The sequence below is a fragment of the Phoca vitulina genome, unplaced genomic scaffold (assembly GCF_004348235.1).
Source record: "Phoca vitulina isolate PV1807 unplaced genomic scaffold, GSC_HSeal_1.0 scaffold59, whole genome shotgun sequence".
NCBI lineage: Eukaryota > Metazoa > Chordata > Mammalia > Carnivora > Phocidae > Phoca > Phoca vitulina.
Genome location: NW_022589762.1, coordinates 7430275 through 7457555, shown reverse-complemented (window position 1 = coordinate 7457555; position 27281 = coordinate 7430275). Strand labels below are relative to the sequence as shown.

The following is a 27281-nucleotide window of genomic DNA, read 5'->3' as shown; positions in this document are numbered from 1 at the left end:
GAATTAAGATCCCGTCAAATTCTAGACCCCTTTCAACATTTCTAATTAAAGTTAAAACATGATGGGGGGGTGGAGGGTGAAATGAGGAAAAGGAGGCTGGTTCAAAGGAAGGAGAAGACAGCTCTGAAAGCGAAGATGGTGAGAAAAGGAAACAGAAATCTTCTCTCAGGGAGTGGAGAAAATAAGAGACAGGAGGGAGCAAGGTACAGTGAGGGTTAGGGGATGTAAAAATGCATAGCATCATGGACAGTTGGAACTGCAATATGAGGAATAGGAACGAGTGTGGCTGAGGTGGGTCAGGCGACTCAGTGACTAAAACAATATTCAGCACTCCAGCACATCACTCGCTTGGTCACTGAGAATAAACGAGGGGCCGGGTTCACTGCGGTAAGAAGGATCTCAGTCTTTTTTTTTTTTTTTAAAGATTTTATTTATTTATTTGAGAGAGGGAACACAAGCAGGGGGGAGCGGGAGAGGGAGAAGCAGGCTTCCCGCTGAGCAGGGAGCCCGATGCGGGGCTCGATCCCAGGACCCAGGGACCATGACCTGAGCCAAAGGCAGACGCTTAATGACTGAGCCACCCAGGCGCCCCAGAAGGATCTCAGTCTTGACCACCACAGCTCACCGCCTGTTTTTTCCCTCTGTGCAGTTCTGAAACAGCTAGAAGAACTGCTGAGTGACATGAAAGCCGACGTGACCCGGCTCCCAGCCACTATTGCCCGGATTCCCCCGGTTGCTGTGAGGTTACAGATGTCAGAGCGCAACATCCTCAGCCGCCTGGCAAACCGAGCACCTGAACCTACTCCACAGCAGGTAGACCCTTTTCTTCCGGCTAGCTCTTTCAGCAGAGCCATTCTGGAACTCGTGACTTTGCTCTCTGCCCCAAGTTTCATATACTGGGCAGATGGGGCTCTTCCCAGGGAGTTCCCTTGGGATTGGGTAGTTTCCCGTGGTTTGGGATTCTGACTCCCTTGGCTCTCTTTTCCTCCAGGTAGCCCAGCAGCAGTGAAGACCCGGATCGATGATACCACCTCCACCGCTGAGCAGTGACCTTCCTCACTTTCCCTTGCCCAGCTTCTCCCCTGGGGGCCTGAGAGACCCTCTCCTTCCTTCTGCCCCATCTTCCGTGTTGTAAAGGAACAGCCCCCGTGCACTGGGGAAGGGGAGGGAGCGAGGGGCAGTGGTGCCCTTCCTGCTGGAGAGACATGCAGCAGTAGCGCCGGCGCCGTCTGCAGGGAGCTGGCGGGCTGGCCTTCTTCTGGGCCCTGGCTTCTCCCCACTGTAACGCCTGTTACACACAAACTGTTGTGGGTTCCCGCCAGGCTTGAAGAAAATGATCTGAATTTCTTCCTCCTTTTGGTTTTATTTTGTTGGTTTATTTTGTGTTTTCTTTTCTCCTTTTTTGGGGTATTCAGAGTGGGCCGGGCCCCTGGGCGAGACACAGCTACCTCTGTTGGCATCTTTTTAATACCAGGAACCCAGCGGCTCCAGCCACTGAGCAGCTAGAATGAAATAAAGTGGAAAAAAAAAAAAAAAAAAAAAAGGAAAAGAACCAAAAGCATAAAAAACCACAGCAAATTTCTTGATGAAAATTGAAAATAAAAGTTTCCTTGTATTTTAGTGCTCTGGTTCAGTGTGGGTGTAGGAGCAGATGGATGAGTGTGTATGGACAGCAGCTCTGGGAAATGTGTTACCTGAAAACGAAGGGGGTTAACTTGTATGCCGGTATCCTACAGAAGAGCCATGTTCTGTGTGCATGTGCCTTCTGTGTTCGGGACCAAGGATGACCGCCCCTTGGAAAATGAGATGCTTCAAAACTACACCTGGGTTCATACCCTGTACCACTGTTTAATGGCTTTGTGATCTGAGGAAGTTAACTTATCTGGGCTGTAGATTTCTCATAAAATAAAGATATCTTCTGCATAGAGTTGAGAAGATAAAACTAGTAAAGTGCTTGGAAAAGTTTTTAACAGCTACTAAGCACCGCCTTAGTGTTCATTCGAAGGAAGGCTGAAGTTTTTTAACTTGTGTGAAATTAGGACACAAGAGGTCTTCCTCCGGCCTCTACGCATGTGAAGCCAGGCAGAGACCTTACCTGATGGGCTGAGCAGGGGTCGGTAGGGTCGAAGAAGCGGGTTTCCTAATGAAAGGGTTGGGAGGAGGTGAATGGCATGGGATTCCATGATCTTGAGACTAGATTTAGGGTGGAGAGTGCCGGGTGGAGAGTGCCAGGAGGGCCGCGGGTCCTAGGTACCAGTTTATCCCACTGAAGTCTGCAGTGAGGCAAGAAGCCAAACGCTTTGCGGGAAGGGCGGGGAAGTTGAAAACGGTTCCGTCCTGTTTGCTCTCTCCGCCCTCGGGGAGGGAGTGAAGCGGTCCGCCGTCGAATTTCCTCCGGCGCCCCCGCCGCCAGTCCCGCGCACGTTCCCGGCGAGCGTCCGTTCCGGGTTTGCGGGCGATTAAAAGCGACCGGAAGAGGCGGGGCCGCGAGCCGAGCGCGCCTCTGTGCGCCTGCGTGAAACGTTACCTTGGAGTGTGGTGTCCGAACCCTATCCTCGGCGTGCACGTGGAGTGCCGCGCAGCTTACCGAGGAGGTCCCTCGTGCCTGGACCCTTTTTCAGGTGAGCCGAGGCTTCGGGTGGGTGTGGAAGAAGTCGGGGAAGGTTGACTGCACCGATGCAGACTGGGGCGTTGGGAGGGGGACGCAGTACAAATGGCGTGGGATCCAAGGGCTGGGTCGAGCGTGGAATGGAGGTTTGGTCATGCCATGAGGGACTTTGGGGGTTGCTGAGTCGAGGTTCGAGGCGGTCCTCTTTCCCACTCTAATACGCTAAGTCTGCGGTCTCCGTTTCCCTTTCCAATACGCGCGACTCTACCCTCTCCCATTTTTCTTTTCTCCAGTGCTATGGGGCGCAAGTTGGACCCTACGAAGGAGAAGCGCGGGCCAGGCCGTAAGGCCCGGAAACAGAAGGGTGCTGAGACCGAACTCGCAAGGTTCTTGCCTGCAGGTAAGGGTTAGGCGTGTCCTTCCCCTCAGTTATCCAGGTTTTGCACCATTCTTAAATCTGTATCGCATGCTCCTCCGTTTTTAGTCTCTGTATTCACTCTCTTTTGGAGCGGAATTTTCTTTGAATGAGTTATTAGATTTATACATTTGAGGAGAAAGCAGAGTATATTGTATGAGTTATTAGAAAGTAAGTATGAATGGGGGCGCCTCGGTGGCTCAGTCCGTTAAGCATCCCACTTTTGATTTCACCTCAGGTCCTGTGATTGAGCCCCTGTCTCGCTCCCTGCTCCGTGGGGAGTCTGCTTAAGATTCTCTCTTCCTCTACCCACCCAATCCCCACTCTGTCTCTCAAAAAAAAAAAAATTTAAAATAAAAGAAAGTATGAATGAAACACTCACTGTCATCAGCATTTAGAAATTAGGGACAGTGCAGCAGAGACCCAAATATCCATGCAAAGAGAGGTGTAGTTTAACACTGAGGGAGATTATTAGAGGACCTATGCAGTTAGAGTTTAAAAAGTTTTTTTTTTCCTTAAGATTTTATTTATTTGAGAGAGAGAGAGAGCAAGCGAGAGAGCACAAGCAGGAGGAGGGGCAGAGGGAGAAGCAGACTCCCCACTGCGCAGGGAGCCCCATTCGGTGCTTGATCCCAGGACCCTGGGATCATGACCTGAGCTGAAGGCAGACGCTTAACCGACTGAGCCACCCAGGGGCCCAAGTTTAAAAAGATTTTAATCTGGGTTTTGGAAAGTGGTTGACATTTTAGTAACTGGAATTTGGGAAGGGAACAGACCAGTCACCATCACCTACGTTGTGGAGGAGGGGGCATGGGAAGGCACAGATCTGGTTCCCATATGGTTAATAGTCTGCATGGAAGGCTGGGTGGGAGAGAAGAGTGGACAGATAGTTTGTGTTGGGCTTTAGTTAAAAGATGCAGGTTTTTGAGGTATTAGAAAGTGCTTGCTAGGCACTGGGTGCCTGGTAGTTCAGTGGGTTAAGTGTCGGACTCTTGATGTCCACTCGGGTCATGATCTCGGGGTTGTGGGATCAAGCCCTGCAGATCAAGCTCTGCACTCATCGGGGAGTCTGCTTTGAGGATTTTTTCTCTCCCTCTGCCCCTCCCCCTGCTTGTGTGCACCTGCTCTCTCTCTCTGTCTCCCTCTAAAATGAATAAGTCTTTTAACAAAGTGTTAGGCATTATACTGAATCCTTTGGACACAGTATGTTACCTCATTTTCTTAGTGCTCTGTGAGAGACATTGTTAAGGAGATGAATGCTGAGAGGTTAAGCAACTTGGCCATGTAAGTGACAGGGCTGAGATTTAATAAGCCTTTTATTTCTTGGAAAATGTATGGAAAACCGCAGTTACAAAGGTAAAATCTATGGTTGGTTACTGATTAAATTGAGAGTAAAGGAAAGCAGAAGAAAAGACAATTTTGTTACATAAATCCATTTATTATAGACTAGCAGTGTTTGCAATGGTGGAGCTTCTGCTGGTCTTTCAGTTCCTTCAGTCTGCAGAAGTGGTGGTGTAGGTCCAGGCACTGCTGGCTACTGTTTTTATGCAGAATCCACAGTGCCATATCCCTGTAGCTCAGTTGTCGTCTTTCTTTTTCTTTTTCTTTTTTTTTTTTTAAGATTTTTTGTATTTATTTTAGAGAGAGTGCAAGCAGGGGGAGAAGCAGAAGGAGAGGGACAGAGAGAAACCTCAAGCAGACTCCCTGCTGAGTGTGTGGAGCCCAGTGCATGACCCATGACCCCGAGATCACTACCTGATCCAAAATCAAGAGTCAGGTTCTAGAGGGGAGGGGGGTGGGAGGATGGGTTAGCCTGGTGATGGGTATTGAGGAGGGCATGTTCTGCATGGAGCACTGGGTGTTATGCACAAACAATCATGGAACACTATATCTAAAACTAATGATGTAATGTATGGGGATTAACATAACAATAAAAATTAAAAAAAAAAATCAAGAGTCAGATGCCCAACCGACTGAGCCAGCCACCCAGGCGCCCCACCATAGCTCGGTCTGCATTTTGGTTTTGCCACAGAAGGAGCAAGTGTATGTGGCATGCTGGCTTATTTCAGTTTTCTTCACCATTTTCCTGAGGGTGGGTTTAGCCATGTTGCCACAAACCAGGTCCAAAGCCAGAGAGAAAAGATGAATTTTGAATCTCTCTTGTTATCAAGATTGTGGTAATGCTATTTATTAAAATCAGAAGTCTGGAGGAAGGCCCAGTTTGGATTTGGTTGATGAACAACCACATAAAGATCATCTCCTTTACATCTCCCATCCAGCTCCTCATAAAGCTCTGTGGAGCGAGTTACAGTCTATCCCCTTTAATTAGTATATTCTTTCCCTACTTTTATTTTGTCTTCTAATGTTCTTTTTCATTTTCCCTGTGACATACTATTCTGTTTCTCTTTTTTTTTTTTAAATACAGCTGGTGATGAAAATTCTAAGAGGCTGTCTAGTCGTGCTCGAAAAAGGTGAGTGTCGATGTCCAGGCTTACCTAGATTAAATTGGTATTGCTCGTCTTTAGTCACATAATCACATGTGCTTATACTGATGGGAAGGGCTGTTTGGGGACCGTCCCATTTTTGTGGCAGAGCCTTAGAGGTATGTTCCATTTCCTCACTCCTTATATCTTTTCAGGGCAGCCAAGAGGAAGTTGGGTTCTGCTGAAGCCCTTGAGACGCAGAAGTTCCCTGGGGCCAAACCATTGCCTGGAAAGCTACCCAAAGGTCAGTGAATATAGGAGCTGTATGCTACATGAGGAGTCCTCTGTGTGCTGGGTAGGGAAGGGCTTGCTGAGCATTCTGGAGTGAAAGAAACAGCCAGAGGACATTTTTAAGGGTAGAAAGTGCAGTCTCCATCGGTGTGTGGCTGCCATCAGTCCAGAATTCTTCAAACCCTTAGGAATCTCTGGAGGAGCTGTCCAGACCCCCAGAAAGATGGGAGCCCAGTCCTTATTTCATGCTACTCAAGGCAAGAAGCGTCCAGCACCAGCCCATAGCAGCGAGGAGGAAGGGGAGGAGGAAGACTCTGAAGAGGATGGTGTGCCGAACCAGGGAGACCTCTGGGGCTCTGAGGACAGTGATGCCGATATGATAGATGACTACGGTGCTGACTCCGACTCGGAGGACGAGGATGAAGGTGAAGAGGTGAGGTTTAGCTCTCTGGGTGTTTAGGAACGGATCCTTGCCTTTTAGTCTTTCCAGGTCCTTGAGACTAGCCCTCAGTGATAAGGATAAGCTGAGTAGGGAAAAGGGGTTTTAGTGTTCCATCACTGTTTTCCTGTCATCTATGTTTGCTCGGTGCACACACAAGTGTAGAAAAGCTGTAGGGTAGAGCATTTTGAAATTTGAGACTGCTCAGTGCTGGTGAGGACCTGGTCAGGTGGATACTTTCGTGCCCCACTGAGGGGAATAGAAGTGTGTACACATTTTTTTTAATAAGGTATTTGGTATCTGAGAACCTTAGAGGATTTCTTCGTTTTGACCTAGTAATTCTGTTTCAGAAGAGGCTGCAGAATGTGGACAGAGATTTATTTACTGAGGTGTAAGAAGTTATGTAGGGGCGCCCGGCTGGCTCAGTCGGTAGAGCATGTGACTCTTGATCTTGGGGTTGAAGTTTGAACCCCACGTTGGATATAGAGATTACTTTAAAAAAAGTTAGTTATTTGTATTAGTATACAGTTAATATATGAGTATGTTAGAAAAAATCACCTGGGTGTCTCAGTTGGTTATGCGTCTGCCTTTGGCTCGGCTCATGATCCCAGGGTTCTGGGATCGAGTCTGCATCCGGCTCTTTGCTCAGCTGGGAGCCTGCTTCTCCCTGTGCCTGCCGCTCCCCCTGCTTGGGCACGCGCGCGCTCGCACTTTCTCTCTGACAAATAAATCAATAAATAAAATATTAAAAAAAAAAAGGAAGAAAAACTCAGGCGATACAGGGTTGTATAGGATGAAAAGGAAGTTCCCATTTGCACCCTTTCTCCCAGTCTACCCTTTTCTATACAGAGTTGCTGTTATGAGATTTGCAGGCACCCTGTGGGCCATAATGCCCAAAACTCTGGAAACAGCCAAAGTAACAAATATGCTTAAGTAAATTATAGTTCCTTTATACACTTAGTATTTGGCCATTGTGTCTGTGAAAATGCTGGTGATCTGTGAATGAGAAAAGGCAGGAAACAGATTTGAAAACGCATCACAATTTTGTGAAAAATAGTATGTCTGGAAGAAATGTGCCAAATGGATGTCCAAGGACAATTTTTGTTCCCTCTGTATACATACGGGGGTATATTAATGTTCTGAATTTTTTTTTAATTAGATTAATTAGGAGCGCCTGGGTCGCTCAGTTGGTTAAGTATCTGCCTTCCACTCAGGTCGTGATCCTAGGGTCCTGTGATCAAGCCCTGCGTTTTCCTTCTCAGCAGGGGAGTCTACTTCTCCCTCCCCCTCCCTGCTCGTGCATGCGTGCTCTTTCTCTCTTTCATTCTCAAATAAATAAAATACTCATTGAGAGAGAGTGTGCGTGTGCGCATGAGCAGGGGGAGAGGCAGAGGGAGAGAAGCAGACTCCCCACTGAGCGCGGAGCCCGTTGGCGGGAGCTCAATCTCACAACCCTGAGATCGTGACCTGAGCCGAAATCAAGAGTCAGCTGCTCAACGGACTGAGCCACTCAGGTGCCCCACGTTCTGAACTTTTTAATGGGAAAGGAATTACACAAAAAAGTAGAACAGTTTTGATGAAACCCTTTAATCTGTTACTTAGTTTCAACAGTGGTCAGTATTTTGCCAATCTTACATTAGCTTCTTTAGGTTCCATACTTTTCTCTGAGAGTGTTTCGTTTGCCTTTAGGAAACAATAAAATACCGAGATAGACTACTACCTGGGAGGGTGGAAGGGCAGGCTTTGCATTACTAGCCACTTGTCTCTTTTTTCAGCTGCTGCCCATTGAGAGGGCTGCTCAGAAGCAAAAGGCCCAGGAAGCTGTGGCTGGGTAAGTTTTTGAAACTCTTAGGATGGGGACCAGGCAGCAGCTGGGATGAAGGAATTGAGGGAGGAGCCGGTATCTGTTTTCATCTGTGAATCACTTTTTCTGAACCTGTTTCTAGGGGCCAGTGGAGTGAGGAGGAGACTGAGGAGGAGGAGGAAGAGGAGAAAGGGTCGCCTGAGTCAGGCCCCCAAAAGGATGATGAGACAGATGGGGGCTTACAGATCAATGTGGATGAGGAGGAGCCCTTTGTGCTGCCCCCTGCTGGGGAGATGGAGCAGGATATCCTTCCAGTGCCTGGTGGAGGGGTAGGGGGCAGGTGCGTAGGAGAGCGGATTTTCAGGCCCTGGGACATCATGAAACAGTTCCTTAACACGTCCACATGCCCAGGCTCCAGACTTGCAACGAATTCACAAGCGCATCCAGGATATAGTGGGAGTGCTGCGTGATTTTGGGACTCAGCGGGAGGAAGGTCGGTCTCGTTCTGAGTATCTGCACCGGCTTCAGAAGGATCTGGCCACTTACTACTCCTATGGAGACTTCCTGCTCGGCAAGCTCATGGACCTCTTCCCTCTGTCTGAGGTACTGAATTGCTAATTTAATGCCACTTCTGCTTCTCTTCTCTCACCTTCTTTATTGGACGCTATGTGAGGAAGGTGGTCAGCCTCCTTACTCTTTTGTCATCCGGCTGAGCTCCTTGGCCAGGCTGACTTGCTCCCTGCCATTTTGCTTTCCTAGCTGGTGGAGTTCTTAGAAGCTAATGAGGTGCCTCGGCCCATCACCCTCAGGACCAATACCTTGAAAACCCGGCGCCGAGACCTTGCTCAGGTGAGGGGTGGATTTTGAGATTTCTCTCAGGGATTCTAACCCCAGAGACACCCCTATCTCACTTTGACGCAGGGGATGAGGGGTAGGGTCTTAGTACCTAAGCATTTCTTGGTACAGGCATGATCCAGAGGCAAACCCAGGTAGGCCTAGTGTTATGCTGGATTTATCTGACTGGCTTGGGGCCCAGGATGACCTCTGTGAAGTGGGAAACTCGTCCCTTCAGCCTCTGCTCCCTTTGACAGGGTTAAGACACTGCTTCAGAATAAAAATTCTGCTTCAGAACGAAATGGGAGTTGTCTGCCTTTTAGATCATTGAGGAGCTGGTGAAACTGATTCCTGCCCCCAGAAAAAGACATGATACACATGCACAAACAGTCTTTTAAACTCATCGTTTCCAAGGGTTCAGGGACCCCATGTTAAAGACTGCTTGCTGTTCTGTGGTCAGTGGTGTGGCCCTACGTGTAGTCTTTCCCCGGGTGCGAAGGTAACCTACCTGATTCTGATCTTTCGTGTGCTATAGCCAGCGACATTACATTTTAGGATGGTAAGGGGTCGAGCCTATTGGAAAATCAGAGTTCAGTTCCGAGAAAAAAAAGGATAGGAGCTGGCAGTCTGCTCCACTGGGATAGAGTTCAGACCTTGAGTTAGAGCCTGAGGCTAAGGGAGAGGACATCAGAGAATGGTGTGGGAGAGGCTGAGGTCAAAGAGTCTGTGACGATTGTGTTTTAACTACAAGCTCTGGAAGTTGCGATGCCACAGGCCTCAGTAGAACCACATTTTCATATTTCCACCTGTTTTCTGGATATGGTAGCCTACGAGGTTTTAAAATCTTTATCTTCAGGCGCTAATTAATCGTGGAGTTAACCTGGATCCCCTGGGCAAGTGGTCAAAGACTGGACTGGTGGTATATGATTCTTCTGTGCCCATTGGTAAGTGTTCCCTGCCCAATAGCCCTTTCTGCCCCTGCCGTTGTCCCAGCATGTCACAGACAGGTTCTCCTCCACAGGTGCTACCCCTGAGTACCTGGCTGGGCACTATATGCTTCAGGGAGCCTCCAGTATGCTGCCGGTCATGGCCTTGGCGCCCCAGGAGCACGAGCGGATCCTGGACATGTGTTGTGCCCCTGGAGGAAAGACTAGCTACATAGGTATGAGAAGGGCAGGCAGGAGTAGGAGCCATCTGGCTCTCTGCTTCTGGAAGTAAATGGGGTCGCTGCCTCTCTAGTGCTCAAGAAAACAGTGCACAAGCAATTCACAGAGTGGGGAGGAGGACAGGCTCTGGAGTTGGCCTGGGTTCCAGCCCCATGTACCACTAACTATCCATATGGCCTCGGACAAGCCCCTGATCTTCTTATTTTAAATGGGGTAGCAACTGTGCTTGGCTTGGCGGTTATATCATACTTGGGTTGTTAGGGTTGAGATACGCTTTTAGAAGTCCTTAGCAAAGTGTTTGGCACATAACTAGTCATAACCATTTTATTAAGCTGTTATCACTTAAAAGAAGTTAGTTAGTCTGTAGGACCAAAAAGATGCTCAGTAACAACAAAACCACACCGGCAGTCGCGCTCCTCAGCGGGTGCGGGTTGGCAGACCTGTACAGTAGACAGTGGGGAGGAGGCTTTTTGGGAGTGAAGTCACCTTGCAGTGGTGAGAATTCAGCTGTGGGGTCTTGGGCTGGAGGGTGGCTGGCGGGTGTGGGGGCAGAGGAGCTGGCTGGTGAGCACTGTGCCTCTCTCCCTTCAGCCCAGCTGATGAAGAACACAGGTGTGATTCTTGCCAACGATGCCAATGCTGAGCGGCTCAAGAGTGTCGTGGGAAATCTGCACCGGTTGGGAGTCACCAACACTGTCATCAGCCACTACGATGGGCGCCAGTTTCCCAAGGTGCGGCTCCCCTCTGTGCGTCTCTCTTGTGTGTCTTCCAATTCACCTGCCCCCTTCCTGACCTCACAGGTTTAGACTTGTCCCTAGGAAATATGGTACGGTTCAGATTGCCAAAAACACCTAATTAACCTTATACCCTTTTCCCCCAGGTGGTGGGGGGCTTTGACCGAGTACTTTTGGATGCTCCCTGTAGTGGCACTGGGGTCATCTCCAAAGACCCAGCTGTGAAGACTAACAAGGTGGGGAGTTGGGGGGTGGGGACCAGCTGAGAGGTCTGGCTGGGCCTTACGGAGTGGAATGGGAGGTGGAGGAGCATTCTGAGCAGTTAATAGCTCATCTCTTCTCCTGAGGCTGTCTTTTTGAAATTTTGACACCCTTGCATCCGTCTCTCCTTGGGACAGGATGAGAAGGACATCTTGCGCTGTGCTCACCTTCAGAAGGAGTTGCTCCTGAGTGCTATTGACTCTGTCAATGCCACGTCCAAGACAGGAGGCTACCTAGTCTACTGCACCTGTTCCATCATGGTGAGCCCTCTGTTGTGGCAGAGCTGAGGGGACAGGGCTAGGAGGTTGTTTGCCCCTTAGAGCTCCCTTCAGCTCCAGCTCTGCTTTTCCTTCTCTTTTTGTCTCCCCCACGTGTCCAGGTGGAAGAGAATGAGTGGGTGGTAGACTATGCCCTGAAAAAGAGGAACGTGCGGTTGGTGCCCACAGGTCTAGACTTTGGCCAGGAGGGTTTTACTCGCTTTCGAGAAAGGCGCTTCCACCCCACCCTGCGTTCTACCCGCCGCTTCTACCCTCACACCCACAATATGGATGGTTTCTTTATTGCCAAGTTCAAGAAATTCTCTAATTCTATCCCCCAGTCCCAAACAGGTAAGCAGTCTGCCCTTTCTGCCCTTCATCACCACCTTTGCTCTTTTCTGCCTTTCAGGAGGCGTCTGACTGCAGGGAAGGGAGGGACTTTTGCCTCCCTTAGCCTTTGCATGCTTGGATGAGCGGCCTCTTTCATCCCAATTAGAATCGTTCCTGAGCCTGGACCCCATTTTAGTACATGTGAAAGCACTCGTACAGATGGGGACCGTTTTTGCTTGATTCTGCCAAGTGGCTGCAGTCTTTAAGCACTAAATGCATTCCCAGTGCAGTTGTGGTTTCTTTTCCTTCTTGGCCGAGGGCTGCCTTCCTGGTAACGGACCTCTGCTGGTCCAGCATTGTCAGCATCGGGTTGGCACAAGACTATTCGGAACCATCAGCAGTTCTCTGAGCCCATCACACTAATTGCAGATCTTTTTCTCAGCCATCTTGAGTCTGGCCTGGATCTCCGGAAGGGTGGGGTTTTCTGGAACAGGCGTCACGGTTCTGCATGCTGGGATAGAACGCTGGGTTTAGTTGGAAGAGGGAGAGGCGAGTTTCTCTGAATACAAACTGTGACTGAGTTGATTTCTTTTTTTTTAAGTTTATTTATTTAAGGGGCGCCTGGGTGGCTCAGTCGTTAAGCGTCTGCCTTTGGCTCAGGTCATGATCCCGGGGTCCTGGGATCGAGTCCCACATCGGGCTCCCTGCTCAGCGGGAGGCCTGCTTCTCCCTCTCCCACTCCTCCTGCTGTGTTCCCTCTCTCGCTGTGTCTCTCTCTGTCAAATCTTTAAAAAAAAAAAAAAAGTTTAATCTCTGCTCAACATGGGGCTTGAATTCATGACCCTGAGATCAAGAGTTGCATGCTCTTCGGACTGAGCCAGTCAGGCACCCTGATTTCTTTTTTTTCTTTATAAATAACGTTCCTCACAAAAGTCACATCTGAATATTAAGAGAAACCCTAAGAACTGGCAAAATTTGCTATAACTTCTTTTTTCCACTGTACCTTTAAAAGTGCGTATTTAATGTCATTTCTCATTTGTGCCTTACTAGCCTGTTTCTAGTTGCTGTGTGTGACTTCTTGCATCTCATCAAAATCCACATTGAAAAAAAAAAAACAAAAACCTGTCTTTAATTTAAAAAGAAAGCCCAGTGGTTTAGGTTTATTCAGGATTCGCCTCCTTAGAGTGTCGTGTGACCTGCTGTCCTCAAGGGGGCATAGCTTCCTCTGAAAACTTTTTGCCCAAGGATCAATAATGATCTCCCTCCCTCCCTCCCTCCCTCCCTCCCTCCCTCCCTTCCCCCTTCCCTTCCCCCTTCCCTCCCCCTTCCCTTCCCCTTTCCCTTCCCCTCTCTCTTTCATTCTTTACTTTTTTGATCCCTTCCTTCCCCTCTCTTTCTCTTTCTTTCATTCTTTACTTTTTTGATCCCTTTCTCTTTAATACAAGGTTCACATGTGACTTGAATAAAGGCCAGGTGATACTAAGAATATGAATGTAGGTAGTCTGCTCTTAGGTACTACCCCAGCTGTGTGGCACACTTGGCTGACAGGCAGGCAGTTTCCTTATCTTGATACCGCTGCTTACTTTCTCCACTAATGATCAAGTCCCAGTGATGAGGCCCATTTTCTTAAACCACATGTTCAATTTTAACCCAGGAAATTCTGCAGCGTCCACCCCTACAAACCTAGACTTGCCTGAGGTGAAAGGTCAGGTGACCCCCAAGCCTGAGGGCAGCAGCCAGCCTGCCAAGAAGGCTGGAGTGGCTGTGAAAGCAAAGCAGCAGTTGGAGAAACGGCAAAATCCCAAGAAGGCCTCTTTCCAGAAGCAGAATGGCATCTCCAAAGGGACAGACTTAGGATTGTCCCCTGTATCTTGTGACACAAAGTCCCAAGCTTCTTCCAAGGTCCAAGATAGCAGTCAGCCAGCTCGAGAAGCTGAAGTGATCAGGAGACCAAAGGCGGCTAAGAAACTAAAGCAAAAGTCAGCTACGCCACTGTCCTCCAAGAAAGTCGCCTTCCAGAAGCAGAATGGTCCTCCTAAGGGCACAGACACAGAAGTGTCCCTTTCCAAGACCCAGGCCACTCTCAAGCCTGAGGACTGTGATCAGTCCCTTCGAAACGCCAAAGGGGCTGAGAAGGTAAAGCAGCAGTTGCCAGAACAGCCTTCTAAGAGAGCTGCCTTCCAGAAACAGAATGGCACCCCCAAGGGACTGGAGACTTCCACCATGTCCTCCCGTGGTTCCAGCCGGCCCCCACCAGCAAAGAGGAGAAAATCTCAGTCCAGAGGCAGCAGCCGTCCAGTGTTGTCTTAGATGAATAGTTGAAACTAGACTGGGGTGGCTCATTGCTGTGGGCACTGGGTTGGAACTCTTACCTCTGTGAGGTTGGCATCCCCACTGTGTATATGAAAACTAATACACATTTTATAATCTCTGGCCACTGTGTGTTTTTTGAGGGGACTGGGTACTGGCTTTGCTGCTTTAAGGGTAGTGGTGGGAGGGTGGGACAGGGCCCCTCTGAAGAGAGGAAACTGGTATACTGAGAAATCCGGTTCAGGCTCCTGGGCTCCCTTGGTCTCCTCAGGGTCCCAGGGAGGGAGAGTCCTGGAGTCAGAGCTTAGGGTGTTTGGACTCTGGGGAGAGGATGGGCCTCCTGCCACCAGAACCCATGGAATACTGAGGGACCTGGATTTTATTTCTCTGCCACCCTGGCTTGCGGGCATGGACTGGGGTCAGCGCAGCCTCGGACCCGGAAAGGTCCAGGCGCCAACCTCCAACTGAACCTTTCATTGGCTTCCTCTCTGCCCTGCCCCGCCCCCCTGACCTCTGCCCCTTCCGTCGAGCCGTCTGATTGGTTGCGCCGCGTCCCCCTGGCGCCTCATTGGCTCTTCTCCCTCGCCCTCCATCCCTGCTCCTGTAGCGGTCTCCGTCTCCCAGCAGAAGACGCAGCCATGAATCCGTTATTCGGCCCCAACCTCTTCCTCCTACAGCAGGAGCAGCAGGGCCTGGCCGGGCCGCTGGGGGACCCTCTCGGAGGCGACCACTTCGCCGGGGGAGGGGACGTGTCCCCGGCACCGCTCGCCCCGGCCGGCCCGGCTGCTTACTCGCCGCCCGGGCCGGGCCCGGCGCCCCCCGCCGCCATGGCTCTCCGCAACGACCTGGGCTCCAACATCAACGTGCTCAAGACCCTGAACCTCCGGTTCCGCTGCTTCCTGGCCAAGGTGCACGAGCTGGAGCGCCGCAACCGGCTGCTGGAGAAGCAGCTGCAGCAGGCGCTGGAGGAGGGTAAGCAGGGCCGGCGGGGCCTGGCTCGCCGCGACCAGGCCGTGCAGACCGGCTTCGTCAGCCCCATCCGGCCCCTGGGGCTGCCCCTGAGCGCCCGGCCCGCCGCCGTCTGCACCCCTTCGGCGCGGGTGCTGGGCTCGCCCGCGCGTTCGCCAGCCGGCCCCCTCGTGCCCTCCGCGGCCTGCCACTCGTCGCCCTCCACCTCCACCTCCACCTCCTACTCCTCGTCAGCCCGCTTCATGCCCGGCACCATCTGGTCCTTCTCTCACGCCCGCCGGCTCGGGCCGGGACTGGAGCCCACGCTGGTGCAAGGGCCTGGCCTGTCGTGGGTGCATCCCGACGGGGTGGGCGTCCAGATCGACACCATCACCCCCGAGATCCGCGCGCTCTACAACGTCCTGGCTAAAGTGAAGCGCGAGCGGGACGAGTACAAGCGGAGGTAGGGGACCGGGAAGGTGGGGACGGGGTTCAGTGTCATGCCACACGTGGGGCCGAGACCAGGTGTGGATCCGAGAGAGAGCAGTGCGGCCCAAGAATCAGGGAGGAATAAGATGAGAGTAAAGTTCCTGCTGTGTAAGGAGGAGCTTGGAAGTAGACGGAATTGGGTACAGGAAGACGGGGATCCACAGGGAATGCAGAAGTCGCACTCGTGACAGGAAGAAGGATACTCGGAGCGGAGTACTGTGGGGCATACATATTTTTCTTGCGGCTTTTCTTTCTGTCTCAACTAGGCTGCAGTGTTTGGATGACTGTGTTCACTGTGGGGTTGTGTGCCGTGTGAAAGGGACACGCGTTTGAGAGGTCACATCTGGGGTACTACTTTGCCTCTCCAGGCTCAGCCCCCAGAGCAGTTTTGTGATAGATGCTCCACATTACTGATCAAAAGTAAGAGACCAGGGATATAGCTTTCATTTGGGAGTCTAAGTGAAATTAGAAGGGAGTGGTGAGGGGGCGGGGGGCTGCATCTGGCAGTGGGCGATCCTGCCCCTGCTCCGGGTTTCCCAAAGTGATGTCGATGGAAACTGGGTACCTACTCCAGTTCCATATGAAAGGCTCTGGGACCTCAGGACATTGCTTGGAGTAAGTCAATAAAAGAAAAGTAAAATAAAGAAAAAAGGGAAAAGGAATTCCCTAGGGAAAGGGGAAGGGACTGCTAGTTGTCAGAGGGCTTGTGGAAGCTGGGGGAATCTCTGAAAGTGCAAAGAGCCAAAGGATGACGAAATGTGAGTGAAGCCAGCAGAGGAACTGAGTGGGGAAAAGTTGAGAATCTGGACACACCCTGTGAGGATAAGGCAGCTGGGGGGCAGGCCCAGTGCTCTCTGAGGATGAGGATTTGGCTTTCTGCAGGGGACTGGCAGAGTAGCACAGGGGGCCAGGGGAAGGGCTGTGATGCTGGTGCTGGCTGTGTACCAAGTGGATCCCTTAGAGGCCTGATAACCCAGCCATTAGGAAGGAGCATGAGCACAGCCAGCTCTCTGTAGGCTCTGTGACGGATGCCATGGTTGAGGAGGAAGATGACGGGTCAGAAGGAGGCTTTATTTTGGGAGCCATCAGGTTTAACCTCTTAATGGGCTCCTCTGACCCCTTGTGGGCAGGCTTGGGAACTACCTTAGCAGCCCTGTGTAGCGGACACTGGTGTGTTGCCTGGGGCTTGGCTGAATGTTCCAGGAGCTTACCTCTGGGTCTGGGGTCAGCCTTCAGGGATCTGTAGCCTACCAGAATCTAGCAGATCTCAGATCAGTAGGCTTTCTGAGGTTGAGTCCTGTCCTCATGCTGGCTTCCTTCGTCGTAGCCCATGTTATAAGTGCCTTTGGGAGTCTCAGTTCTCCAAAAGCCGTCATTTAGATGCCACCCAGAGCCAGCCTGCTGCAGCCCCTGTCCCTGCCCCTGTAGGAGTTAATTAACACGGTCAGCAGCAGAACACGGACAGTTCTGGAATGCATCCATAACCACAGAAACAACTGCTGTTCTCGGGTATTTGTTTTTTCTTAACTGAAAGAGTGTTTGTCCTTGGTCCAGCTGTCCAGGGCAGCAGAGAGTTATTCCTTGGGGATTGATGAGCTCATCGCTCTGCAGCATGCTGCTGTGCAGAGGGCCCCGAAGCTAGAGTTGTATGGTACGTGACACTGGCAGTTACTCATTCTTCCACCCCAGATCCTGTGCCCTCGTTCTGTTCTCTTTAAAACACCGTGGCTCCTGTCCGTGGCCCAGAAGGCATGGGGATAGCTTGAGCACTAAACTGGGAAGGAGCTGAGGCCTCCTGGGTTCTATTTTCAGCTCCCCTGCTATGGGCAACCTTGGGTGGATCTCTTCCTCCTGGCCTCCCTTTTTCCAGTGTAGGAATGGACCCTGCTTCCTCACTTTGCTCAAGGATACCGTTTATTGGGGAGGGAGGTCTTTAGTAAAGGTAGAATACATGGAAATTCCTCAAATCCTACTCATGTCAAGGGAACCTTGTAAGTGAGACCAGATTTGAATGGAGGTCAGAAGGGACCTATTTGTGGGAAAGTCTGGCTGGAGAACAAATAGAATTCTAGTAAGCTTCCAGGGGCACCGGGCTGGCTTAGTCAGGAGAGCATGTGACTTGATCTCAGGGTCGTGAGTTTGAGCCCCACATTGGGTGTAGAGATTACTAAAAATAAATAAATAAACTTTAAAGAATTCTAGTAAGCTTCCAGATGATTTATTTTCAGATTTTTTTTTTTTTTTTTTTTTTTTTACTCTGTAAGATTTTGTTCATCTCAATCCTCCCCTAACTTCCTTACTTAAATTTCTACCTGAATTTGTTGCTTCCTACCCTTCCTGATGCATCTTGCCCAGGGTCGTTGTCCCCTTGCCAGTCTTGCTTCCTCCAGGGACTCACAGACTCAGGGGTATGAGGGTACCACATCCCATGCCTTCAGGTTGTCAATGAAGAAACCACAGGCCCAGAAAAGATAAATATGTCTTATCTATGAAAATATATCACTTGACGCTGCTAGGGCCCCTCACCGGCCCCAACCATCTGATGGAGAATACCAGAGCAAAAGGAGGAAGGACAGGGGGGCAGCAAGGAAGGGTGGGCAGAGAGCCAAGGGGCCCAGGAGCTGGGCTACATGATGGGCTGGCAGGGTGGCGGCCGGGCTGGCTGCCTCGCCCCTGCCCACAAGGGAGGGGCAGTGGGTGACGCAGAGGAGTTATTATTAGGAACACTGCAGTGCAGAGCCCAGTGAGGAGCAGGAGGGCATGGAGGGAAGAGGTTGTGGGCAGAGCCCAGAGGGGAGAGGAGGGCGAGGTGGGGGAGAGATGGAGGCGGGGGAGGGAGGACAGAGTCCCACGTCTGCAGAATCTGCTCGGTCAGGCTTTCGTTTTCTTGCTGTCCTCTTTGTGTCTTCTGGCCACCTTTCTGATCCTGCAGTTTCTCTCGTGGTACCGTGCCCTCCTTTCTCAGCCTGGAAGAAGTGGCAGGAGGTGATGGGCTGTCTGAATGGGGTCTGAGAAGTTCTCCCAGCCCGGGCACCCTCACAGAGTCTTGAATCCCCCAGCAGCGTGCTGCCCCCAGCTTGGCCCTTCCGCCTCTGCCGCGCCAAGTCTTGTGCACTGGTTTGCGGTGCACTCACGCCTAGTGAAAACCCTAGTCCTATGCAGCAGACCCTGCCTGTGGCCTCTTAGCTGCTTGTGGTCTTGGTCTCGGAGTTCTGGAGCCTAGGAGATGCCGCTTCTAGTTCCCAGCCACCGGATGAACGGATTTTTCCTACTCTGATTTCCCTTGCCCTTGGGGTTTGGGTGCCTGGGACCCCCAGGCTCCTGCTTCCCATTGCTTTCATGCCTCAGGGCCAGCCCCATCACCTCTCCAGGGCTCCCGGACGGGGCTCCGGGGGGACAGTTTCTGGAGCTTGCGGGGGGATGAACTTTGAGTGTCTCCTACCAGGCTCTTGACCAACCCTGTTGATGTGGTGTGTGTCCTGCAGCTGCTTCTCAGGGTGACACGGCTCCACGGGAGGAGCCCTGGGCTGGTGCGGGCAGGAGGCGGGAGACCGGATCTGTGCCCCTGAAGGTGGCCTGGGGGTCTGGTGCGGGCCCGAGCGGGGAGGAGGCCAGCCGGGCAGCTGGCTGAGCCAGGGCCCGAGCGGGACGGGCGCTGCGAGGGAGCAGAGTGGCAGCAGTTAGTCTTACACGGTTCCTGGGGCGCGGCCCAGGGTTGCCGGGCAGGCAGCAGGCGGGCTTGCACTTGCCAGGAAGCGTGGAGCCACCCGACAGCTGCAGCTGGCCACCCACGGGCCGGCCGGGCCTCGCCCACGGCCCCTGTGCACCCCGGGCACCAGAGCTAGAGTGGGAGAGAGGCCTGAGCGGAGGGGTGAGGAGCGGGGAGCCGCCGGGGCAGGACCCCGCACCTAGGCTCCCTCCCTGTCCCCCATGTCTGCCAGGTGGGAAGAGGAGTACACTGTGCGGATGCAGCTGCAGGAGCGAGTGAACGAGCTCCAGGAGGTGAGGGCTGGATCCCCCCCACCCCGCCGCACCCCCCGCCCGGGCCTCTCCGGGCCCTTCCTTGCCGGCACCTGCCTCCCGCGTGGGCAGCACTGCTCACGGGGCTTTCTCCCTGACTGCAGGAAGCCCAGGAGGCCGATGCCTGCCAGGAGGAGCTGGCCATGAAGGTGGAGCAGCTGAAAGCTGAGCTGGTGGTCTTCAAGGGGCTCATGAGCAATGTGAGTGCAGCCCCTCAGGCCTGCGACCAGGCAGAGCAGGCCTTTCTGGCTTGGGCCTGTGGCTTTCCTGGTCACAGCCCTCACCCACCTTGCTGGGCTTCCGTCTCCCCCTGGCTGGCCCCCCACCCCACCCTCATTCAAGAGGAAAGGAAGGAACAAAAGCTTGGGTGTCGGTGTCATAGGCGAGAGGCAGTATGGCCTGTCAAGCGGCTATTAAGGGGCCAGACCCCGGCTCTGCAAGCTGCCTGCAGGGTGGCCTTGCTGAAGGCCTTCTGTGCCCTCCCCTGTGGAGTGGGATCCGAAAGGCAGGTACTTTGCAGAGTGGTTACGGAGATGATGATGCACTTGGGACCGTGCTGGCCCAGACTTCATGCGGAATAAGTGACAGCCATCCTTCTTCTTGCAGTACTTTCTCCGCTCTTGTAATCCCTGTGGTCTCTCCCTCTGGGAGCATAAGTTCAGGGGGGAGCCCCCGCAGGTCCTGTGCCATGCCCTTTGGGGCTCCCCGTCTGACCAGAGGGCCAGTGGCCTGAGCAGCCCATGAGTGCTTTGGGGAGGGCATCCAGGAAGAGGGGGCAACGGTGGTGTGTGACTGCAAGGAGGAGGATCTTGGCCTTGTCTGGGGTGCCGGCTGCCGCCTCACCGCGCCCCGCGTTCCCTGGACAGAACCTGTCTGAGCTGGACACAAAGATCCAGGAGAAGGCCATGAAGGTAGATATGGACATCTGTCGCCGCATCGACATCACCGCCAAGCTGTGCGACGTGGCTCAGCAGCGCAACTGTGAGGACATGATCAAGATGTTCCAGGTGAGGGGACGGGGCTGCCCGCAGGCCCCGGGCCCCTGCCCACGCCTGCCCAGTGCCTCAGCTCCTCACGGGAGGGGGCGCAGGCCCAGAGCCCTTCATCAGGCCTGGCCCCTCCTTCTTGGGGGGCCTCACCCTGGCACTGGGGGCCCTCAGTGGGACTCGGCTGGGGGGCAAGGAACAGCCTCTGAAGAGAAGGTTCGGAAGCCGCCTCTAACACCGTCTCTCCCCTCCCTCCCTCTCTCTCTCCTCTGTTCGCCTCCTCTCCTCTCTTCCTTTCATCTTCTCTTGCTTTCTCCACAGAAGAAGCTGGTTAGTTTTGCTCTCATGCAAGCTTTTTAATGTCCCAGTCCCAGTTTCTAAGCCACCCGGGCCTTTGGCCGTCAGTTTTGACCCGCTGGGCTTTTGGGCCCAGATTTCTTCTCCTGTCTCCGTTCTCCTTGCTCTTCCCCCTTTTCTCTATCTTGTTCCCTCTTTGCTTCATTTCTTTCTATACCTTCTCCTCTGGCTTTTCCAGATCTGGATGTGTGATTCGGGTTCTCCTTTGTATACACCACGTCCTCCTCCTCCTTGCAGCCAAAAACTTTCCTTTTAGTTCGGTCATTTCATTAGAAAGGCTTTTTTTTTTTTTTTTTTAAAGAAAACAAATCTTCCGTAGCCATTATGCACATCTGATGTGGTCGCCCCGGGCCATTTCTCCCTGATCTTACCGCCCTATTTTCTGTTTCTCCTTTTTCTTCCTTCTCAGTCTGCAGCCCTGCCCCCATCCGTGTGTGTCTGCCTGTCTCTCGGTAACTCCGGTTTCTGTTCCTGTCGTTGTAACTGTGTCTTCTCTCTCTGTCCGCCCCACCCTCCCGCTGGTTCACGCTTCTCCGCCTCCCCCGCGCCCCCCCCCCCCCCCGCCCCGCCGGCGCCCACCCGCCCTTCTCCTCACGCACCCGGCCTCGTCTCTGTAGTCTCTGCACTTGTCTCCCATTAAGGTCCCATCCATGGGGGGGCGGAAGCGGGAGCGCAAGGCTGCCATCGAGGAGGACACCTCCCTGTCGGAGAGTGACGGGCCCCGCCAGCCCGATGGGGATGAGGAGGAGAGCACAGCCCTCAGCATCAACGAGGAGATGCAGCGCATGCTCAACCAGCTGTGAGTCCCGAGTCCCGCAGGCCCAGCCCTCAGCAGCAGCCCCCTCCCCCCGAGGCCGGAGGCCCCCCCCCCAAGCCCGGCAGAAAGGCCCCCGCCCTCCTTGACGGCGGGTTCCCTGTCTCCAGGAGGGAGTATGATTTTGAGGACGACTGTGACAGCCTGACTTGGGAGGAGACTGAGGAGACCCTGCTGCTTTGGGAGGATTTCTCAGGCTATGCCATGGCAGCCGCAGAGGCGCAGGGAGAGGTAACGGCCCCTCCCGGCCTCAGGGCCCCTGCCAGTCCTGCCCGCCCCCCCAGCTGGATGCCCTGTCCCCTCCCTCGCCTCCCTGCACTCCTTGCTGCTTTCCCTCTGTGGCCTCCATCCTCTACCTGCTTCTCCCCTCTTCCTTTATCCTTTCTCTGGGCTTTCGCCAGTTTCCTTTAACCGGACTCTCTCTCTCTTCCCCGCCTCGGCCCTGTGGAATGCCCCCATCCCACCCTCCCCATTGGCCTCCCCCTTGCTTCCCTTTCTGCACCAGCAGCAGGAAGACAGTTTGGAGAAGGTGATTAAAGATACGGAGTCCCTGTTCAAAACCCGGGAGAAAGAATATCAGGAAACCATTGACCAGATAGAGGTAAGGCTGGGGGTTTCTGAAGCCGCAACCCCGGGAACCCCAGACACCGGGCCTTCTCCTTTCTCTTATGGGGGTGGAGCCTTCAGACCTCAGGCTCTGGCGGGGGGCGGACAGATGTGGGTTCCAGGCTCAGCCCTGTCGCCTCCAACTTCTAACGGGCTACTTCCCCCCTCTGAGCCTGTTTCTTTATTTGTCAGGTGGGATCTTAATTGTCCCTCCCTCACAGGCTTGCCTGACACCCGATGAAACGAGGCCCGAGTAGAGCTGAGGGCAGTGCCTGTCTCCTGGGAAGCTTACTGTCCGTGCCCTAGCAGAGGCCACTAAGAAGTGGACTCGAACTTTGCTGTTTCTTCAGCTCAGCCTTTCAGTGGATGGAGGACCCTCTGTTGTTATTCCCTAGCCTGGAGGGAGCTTCCTGGGTGGGCAAGGGAAGCCGGTGCTCTAACTTAGAGTTAGGTCTGCAGGGCCCAGGGGCGGCAGGGCGGGCGGGACGCGGCTCTCGGCGGCCTCCTGGCCCTGGAGAGGGCCCTTCCCTGAGCCCCGAGTGCCCCGGCTTGCGTGGGCCTCTCTTCAAGCCCACGTGACCTGTTTATACCCTTGCTGCTCTCGCAATGCCAGGCATTTCGAGAAGGAAGTTGACAGATGATTTTCCTACTTGCGCATTCCACACGGTCCTGCTCCTTGAAGCCAAACCCGCTTTTGTTTCTTGCCCAGGCAGACAGGCTGAGTTTTAAAGGCCTGCAGCCGGGGTGTCTGCTCCCCGCTGAGGAGAGGGGCGGGGGGGGGGGGTGCCGCTTTCTGTCCACTCACGGACACCCATCCCGGCGGTCTCCCTCTTGTCTTGCAGGAGGACGGCTTTAGGAGAGGTGTTGGGAGAGCTAACGGGGCTTCGGGTGCACTGCTGGCCCTGATAATTGCCCACTGTCAGCGGTAGAGCCAGGGCCCAGGTGGAAGCAAGGTGGGAGGGAGCTCCTGCCGTCCTGTCTCCTTCCTCCCCACCGAGTCCCAGCACTACCCGGCCCTCCGGTCCCACAGCGAGGCTCGGGTTTTCAGTGGAAGCTGTTGGGTACCTGGTAGCCTGCGGTGGCCGCCCTCCCTCGCGTGTGAAGGAAGGGGACACGTACGGATGTGTAGAGGCCACGGGTGACGGTCTTAGCCTCGCCTTTGGATAGAATATATTTGCTTCATTTCCGTCTTTCCCGTCGTCGTGAGGGATGGGCTCCGGAAGCTAGCCCCTTCCCCTCCCGCCCGCCTGAGCTGGAGAAGCCGGGGTGGGGGCGGCAACCAGGCTGCGCAGGAGCGGGTGACCTCATACCGTCTTCCCGGCTGAGCAGTCGCGCGGCCCGCGGCCCGGCTCTGCAGTCAGGGCTGCCATGCAAGCTGCCCCCGCCAGGGTGCCCGAGCCACCCGGGCCACCATCTCTAACGTCTGGCCCTGTGACCCCTTGACTTTTTCCCCTGAGTTCCCGTCCTCTCCTTGTCCAGTTTGGATTAGTTCTGGGTGGTTTCCTCTATCCAATTCGGATTATTCACGGGTAGTTTCCTACCCTTTCTCTTTGCTCCCAGGCAGTCAAGCAAATCACCTCCAAGCAGTTTTATTTGGCTTCTCGTTTGGCCCCTGTCCTTTGTACCCAAAACGAAGAGAGGCAGCAGATTGTCTCTGGCCCAGATCTTTCCCTCCTTCAGCCCCTCTCAGCTCTCCCTCTGCGAGGGAGGCCGTATTTCCTTGATTCTGAGGCCACATTTCCCACATGGAACGTTTCTTGAGTTGGGATCCATCTAAGCAGTAGGACGTTGGGGGTGGCAGCAGTCTTTCCGTGCGGCTCTGCGAGTGGCTCACATGAGAGACAAAGGCGATCAGGGTAGGGTCGAGCCTCCTGCAGCAGGCAGGCAGGTCTCCTTTGTGCCTCGAGGCTTGTCGCCACTTCTCGAAGTTCACGAAGTCATTTCCCAGCGTGGTGCTGGGCCTGCACAGGCAGAGATGAGTAAGAGCCGTGGCCGGCCTTCCAGAAGCACCCAAATGAGTGAGGGAGACAGACGGGGTGCAGGGTGGCACGGGGCCGCAGGAAGCCCAGGGAGGGAGCCGGGCCGCGCACAGACGGCTGCCGCGGGCTCTCTGTCCTGCCCACACTTGGGTTCCTCTCGTCAGGGAGGCTCTGTTGCAAGAATGCGGGCCCGTAGCAGAGACCTCCGCCTTCCTCTGCAGGCAAAGATTCCCAGGAAAACTAGAAGGAATGATAGTACAGTGGGTGCCTTCTGGCTGGTCAGACTGGTTTTTAGATCCGAGCCCTTGCCCACGGCCGCCTGGGCCCCCCTGCCCGGCGGTGTTCTTGGCGTGTTCACCTGCTGGGGGTGTGGGGCCGGGGCCCTGCTGACCTGCTCGGCCCTGCCCTGCCCCTGCCACAGCTGGAGCTGGCCACGGCCAAGAATGACATGAACCGCCACTTGCATGAGTACATGGAGATGTGCAGCATGAAGCGCGGCCTGGACGTGCAGATGGAGACCTGTCGCCGGCTCATCACCCAGTCGGGAGACCGGTGAGGACCTCTCCTGGGGGCTGGGGCCCGGCCCACCTTCCCCCGTGTGTCTTCCTCCGGGGGCGCATGCAGGGAGGGGGCGTGGTGGGCAAGCCCTGAGCACCCCGAGACTCAGTCCCATCTCGACGTGGGGCTCTTGTGGGAGGGTACCCGGTGTGTCTGGCCCAGCCCCGCAGCCTCCTCTCTCTCAGCAGTGGGGCGATGGGTGGGCGTCCGTTCGTGGCTGGACGGCCGACACCTCCCAATGCCGCCAGCTCTGGGGTTTCCCTGGTTAGAAGCAGCTCAAAACTGCCAAGGGACAGAATAGGTGTGGGGGCAGATTTTTATCTAAAGTCAGGGCCACAGTTGGTGCATTTGACCCTGTGTAAGTTCTGTCTCTACAAAAAAGTCAATTTTAAAAAGTCACAAAAATACTACAGATAGACATAAAGCTGGGGCCATCAAGCCTGTGCACTTGGGCTCAGGTAACATCTCTCATACTGTGATTTGAGATATTTCTTTTCTTTTCTTTTCTTTGATTTTATTTATTTGAGAGAGAGAGAGTGAGAAAGCATGAGTGGGGGGAGGGGCAGAGGAAGAGGGAGAAGCAGGACCTTGATACGATGACCTGAGCCAAAGTCAGATGTAGGCACCGACTGAGCCACCCAGGTGTGCTCCTGTGATTTGAGATATTTCTGGACTCTGAGCCTCCCAGAGTCTCCAAGATAAAGACATGGACCATATCCCCCAACAGGACGGGGTGCGAGAGCTTTCTTTCCCCTTCCCGGCTTCCCTCACCCTGCGTCCACCCTTACCCAGGGGGCCCTCCTGTCCTTGCCTGAGTTGGTGTTCACCGGCCTGCCCGAGAATAAGGCCACGGGAGAGAGGAATGCCCTCCTCATCAGGATTCCTGCCTGCCCCAGGGTGACAACTGGTGTTTTTTTCTAGAAAGTCTCCTGCTTTCACTGCGGTCCCGCTTAGCGACCCGCCGCCGCCGCCAAGTGAGGCTGAGGACTCCGATCGCGATGTCTCATCTGATAGCTCCATGAGATAGGGACCTGCCTCCAGCGCCCTGGGGCCCCACTGTGCTGGGAACTCACCGAGGCAGAGGGGCGGGGGGGGTTCACAGAAGGGGAATATCATCTGTCCCGCCGCACCAAGCCTTGCCCCTGGGGACTGGGGCGCTCCTTCCTCGGGCTTCCTGCCTGTGACCTTGGCCTCCAGGGTTCTAAGGTGTCTGGAGCGAGGCTTAGCCCGCCTGTCCCAGGTGACTCCCACCACAGCCGGGGCTCTCCTGCCTTCATGCGTGGGTGGCTGCTACTTTCTCATCCTTTTTTTTTTTTTTTTTTTTTAAAGATTTTATTTATTTACCTGAGAGAGAGAGAGAGCACAGAGGGAGAGTGAGACGGAGAAGCAGGCTTCCCGCGGAGCAGGGAGCCCGATGCGGGGCTCGATGCGGGGCTCGATCCCAGGTCCCTGGGTCCATGACCTGAGCCGAAGGCAGACACTTAACGAGTGAGCCACCCAGGCGCCCCTACTTTCTCATCTTTAAAATGCTGCCAGAGCGATCATGGCCCCTTACTTTGTCCACTGAGTAAGGAATGTGATCGTCAGATCTTCCTTCCGTTTCTGTGGCCTCAAGCCAGCTTACGGTCTGATTCTGTACTGGTGCTAACTGGCCCAGGCACTAGTATGAATTGGGTGAGGCTGGACGTTGCATGGCTTGTGCAACACATGCTGTGGGAGAGGGCCGCCCCCCGTGGTGCAGGTGGGAGGACGGCCTGGGCAGGGCGCTCCGTCCTCCCTCCGTTGGCCTAGTGCTCCCGGCCGGCCGGCCGTCTGCCCGGCCGTCTGCCCGGGGATGGAAGCGATGTGGTGGCCGCCCTTCCCTCAGGCAGTGCCTGCCTTCAGGGGGCCTTAGTGCCTCCAGTCTGGGCGGCTTCTGGGAATGACCGGGTGCAGCGTCGTGGAGGGAGATGGAAGCCCCTGCTTGTTTCCAGTCAGCGCTGAGTGGCAGAGAAAAAGGTGAAGCTCCTTGTGCGTGTGTGCGTGCGTGCGCTCAGGGTCTCCGTCTCTTCAAGCATCTCAACTGAAGATGCGCCTCCTCCGTGTCTGTCACGCACTGAGAGCAGCAGGCTAAAATGTCCGGACTTGGAAAAGCTTGGGGGAACCTGGGGGCGCGCGAACGAGGACACATCACATCAGTCTGCCTGCCTGAGGGAGGCTGGGCTGACATTGGAATGGAATCTTTAATAATAATCAAACTGGAGAGTATTTATCGAACACTTTTGTGTCACTGTTCCAAGCACTTTCTGGTGGCAGCTACCCGATCCCTTCTGGGCGGGGGGTAGGCCCTGCTCTTCGTCACCTGACACACAGGCAGGTGCCAAGTGAGGCCGGGGAGGTTGTAACTTGCCCCGGTCGCAGGGCCTCTGCCCACGTGGCTGGTGGCGGCCTATGCGCCGCCCCTGAAACCCCCTCCCGCAGATGCTGGCTCCCCTTCCCATGCCCCTGGAAGTCCTGGCGGTGGGGGTCACCCTCGCGCTCCTGGTCACGGGCTACACAGTGCTCAGCCGACCGAATAGAATCCTTCTAGAGGACCCGGAGGGGCTGGGCCTGGCCTATCATCTAACAGACGGAGTAACTAGGGCACACTAGGCAAGTGACAGTACAGACCTC

General features: G+C 54.1%; 3 protein-coding genes across 17 annotated transcripts in view; all 3 read left to right on the top strand.

Annotated features, from left to right (window-relative positions):
* CHD4 (chromodomain helicase DNA binding protein 4) overlaps positions 1 to 1568 on the top strand; it is a 30526-nt gene extending 28958 nt beyond the window's left edge. For all 6 annotated transcript variants that reach the window (XM_032390857.1, XM_032390856.1, XM_032390858.1 and 3 more), the window contains 2 exons: positions 650 to 813; positions 992 to 1568. In XM_032390857.1, coding sequence (XP_032246748.1) covers positions 650 to 813; positions 992 to 1009 — 182 coding nt within the window. In that variant the 3' untranslated portion in view covers positions 1010 to 1568. The remainder of the gene's footprint in view (positions 1 to 649; positions 814 to 991) is intronic.
* A 923-nt stretch (positions 1569 to 2491) lies between these two features.
* NOP2 (NOP2 nucleolar protein) lies at positions 2492 to 13995 on the top strand. Its single transcript, XM_032391059.1, has 16 exons — positions 2492 to 2621; positions 2902 to 3008; positions 5449 to 5494; positions 5662 to 5750; positions 5926 to 6170; positions 7952 to 8007; positions 8123 to 8283; positions 8384 to 8583; positions 8740 to 8829; positions 9671 to 9758; positions 9836 to 9976; positions 10572 to 10711; positions 10861 to 10950; positions 11113 to 11235; positions 11355 to 11583; positions 13217 to 13995. Exons 2-16 carry the CDS (start codon positions 2906 to 2908, stop codon positions 13870 to 13872), a joined length of 2457 nt encoding a protein of 818 aa, XP_032246950.1. The 5' UTR covers positions 2492 to 2621; positions 2902 to 2905; the 3' UTR covers positions 13873 to 13995.
* A 506-nt stretch (positions 13996 to 14501) lies between these two features.
* Positions 14502 to 25978, top strand: IFFO1 (intermediate filament family orphan 1). Of its 10 annotated transcripts, none has more exons than XM_032391026.1 (10): positions 14502 to 15283; positions 19251 to 19311; positions 19434 to 19529; positions 20196 to 20336; positions 20640 to 20645; positions 21314 to 21471; positions 21597 to 21717; positions 21995 to 22087; positions 24493 to 24623; positions 25551 to 25978. In XM_032391026.1, exons 1-10 carry the CDS (start codon positions 14511 to 14513, stop codon positions 25654 to 25656), a joined length of 1686 nt encoding a protein of 561 aa, XP_032246917.1. In that variant the 5' UTR covers positions 14502 to 14510; the 3' UTR covers positions 25657 to 25978. The 10 variants fall into 10 exon arrangements, with proteins under 10 accessions (XP_032246917.1, XP_032246916.1, XP_032246913.1 ...); XM_032391025.1 differs by having other exon boundaries at positions 21992 to 22087; XM_032391022.1 differs by having other exon boundaries at positions 21290 to 21471; positions 21992 to 22087.
* The last annotated feature ends 1303 nt before the right edge of the window (positions 25979 to 27281 follow it).

What these genes read in the sequence shown, in the direction of transcription:
- IFFO1 (XM_032391020.1), top strand. Translation starts at nt 14,511, where the DNA reads ATGAATCCGTTATTCGGCCCCAACCTCTTCCTCCTACAGCAGGAGCAG. An exon ending in GAGTGAACGAGCTCCAGGAG is followed by an intron (nt 19,312 to 19,433) that starts GTGAGGGCTGGA and finishes CCCTGACTGCAG; the next exon opens with GAAGCCCAGGAGGCCGATGC. An exon ending in TCAAGGGGCTCATGAGCAAT is followed by an intron (nt 19,530 to 20,195) that starts GTGAGTGCAGCC and finishes TTCCCTGGACAG; the next exon opens with AACCTGTCTGAGCTGGACAC.
- NOP2 (XM_032391059.1), top strand. Translation starts at nt 2,906, where the DNA reads ATGGGGCGCAAGTTGGACCCTACGAAGGAGAAGCGCGGGCCAGGCCGT. An exon ending in GCCTGGAAAGCTACCCAAAG is followed by an intron (nt 5,751 to 5,925) that starts GTCAGTGAATAT and finishes TCAAACCCTTAG; the next exon opens with GAATCTCTGGAGGAGCTGTC. An exon ending in ACTGCACCTGTTCCATCATG is followed by an intron (nt 11,236 to 11,354) that starts GTGAGCCCTCTG and finishes CCACGTGTCCAG; the next exon opens with GTGGAAGAGAATGAGTGGGT.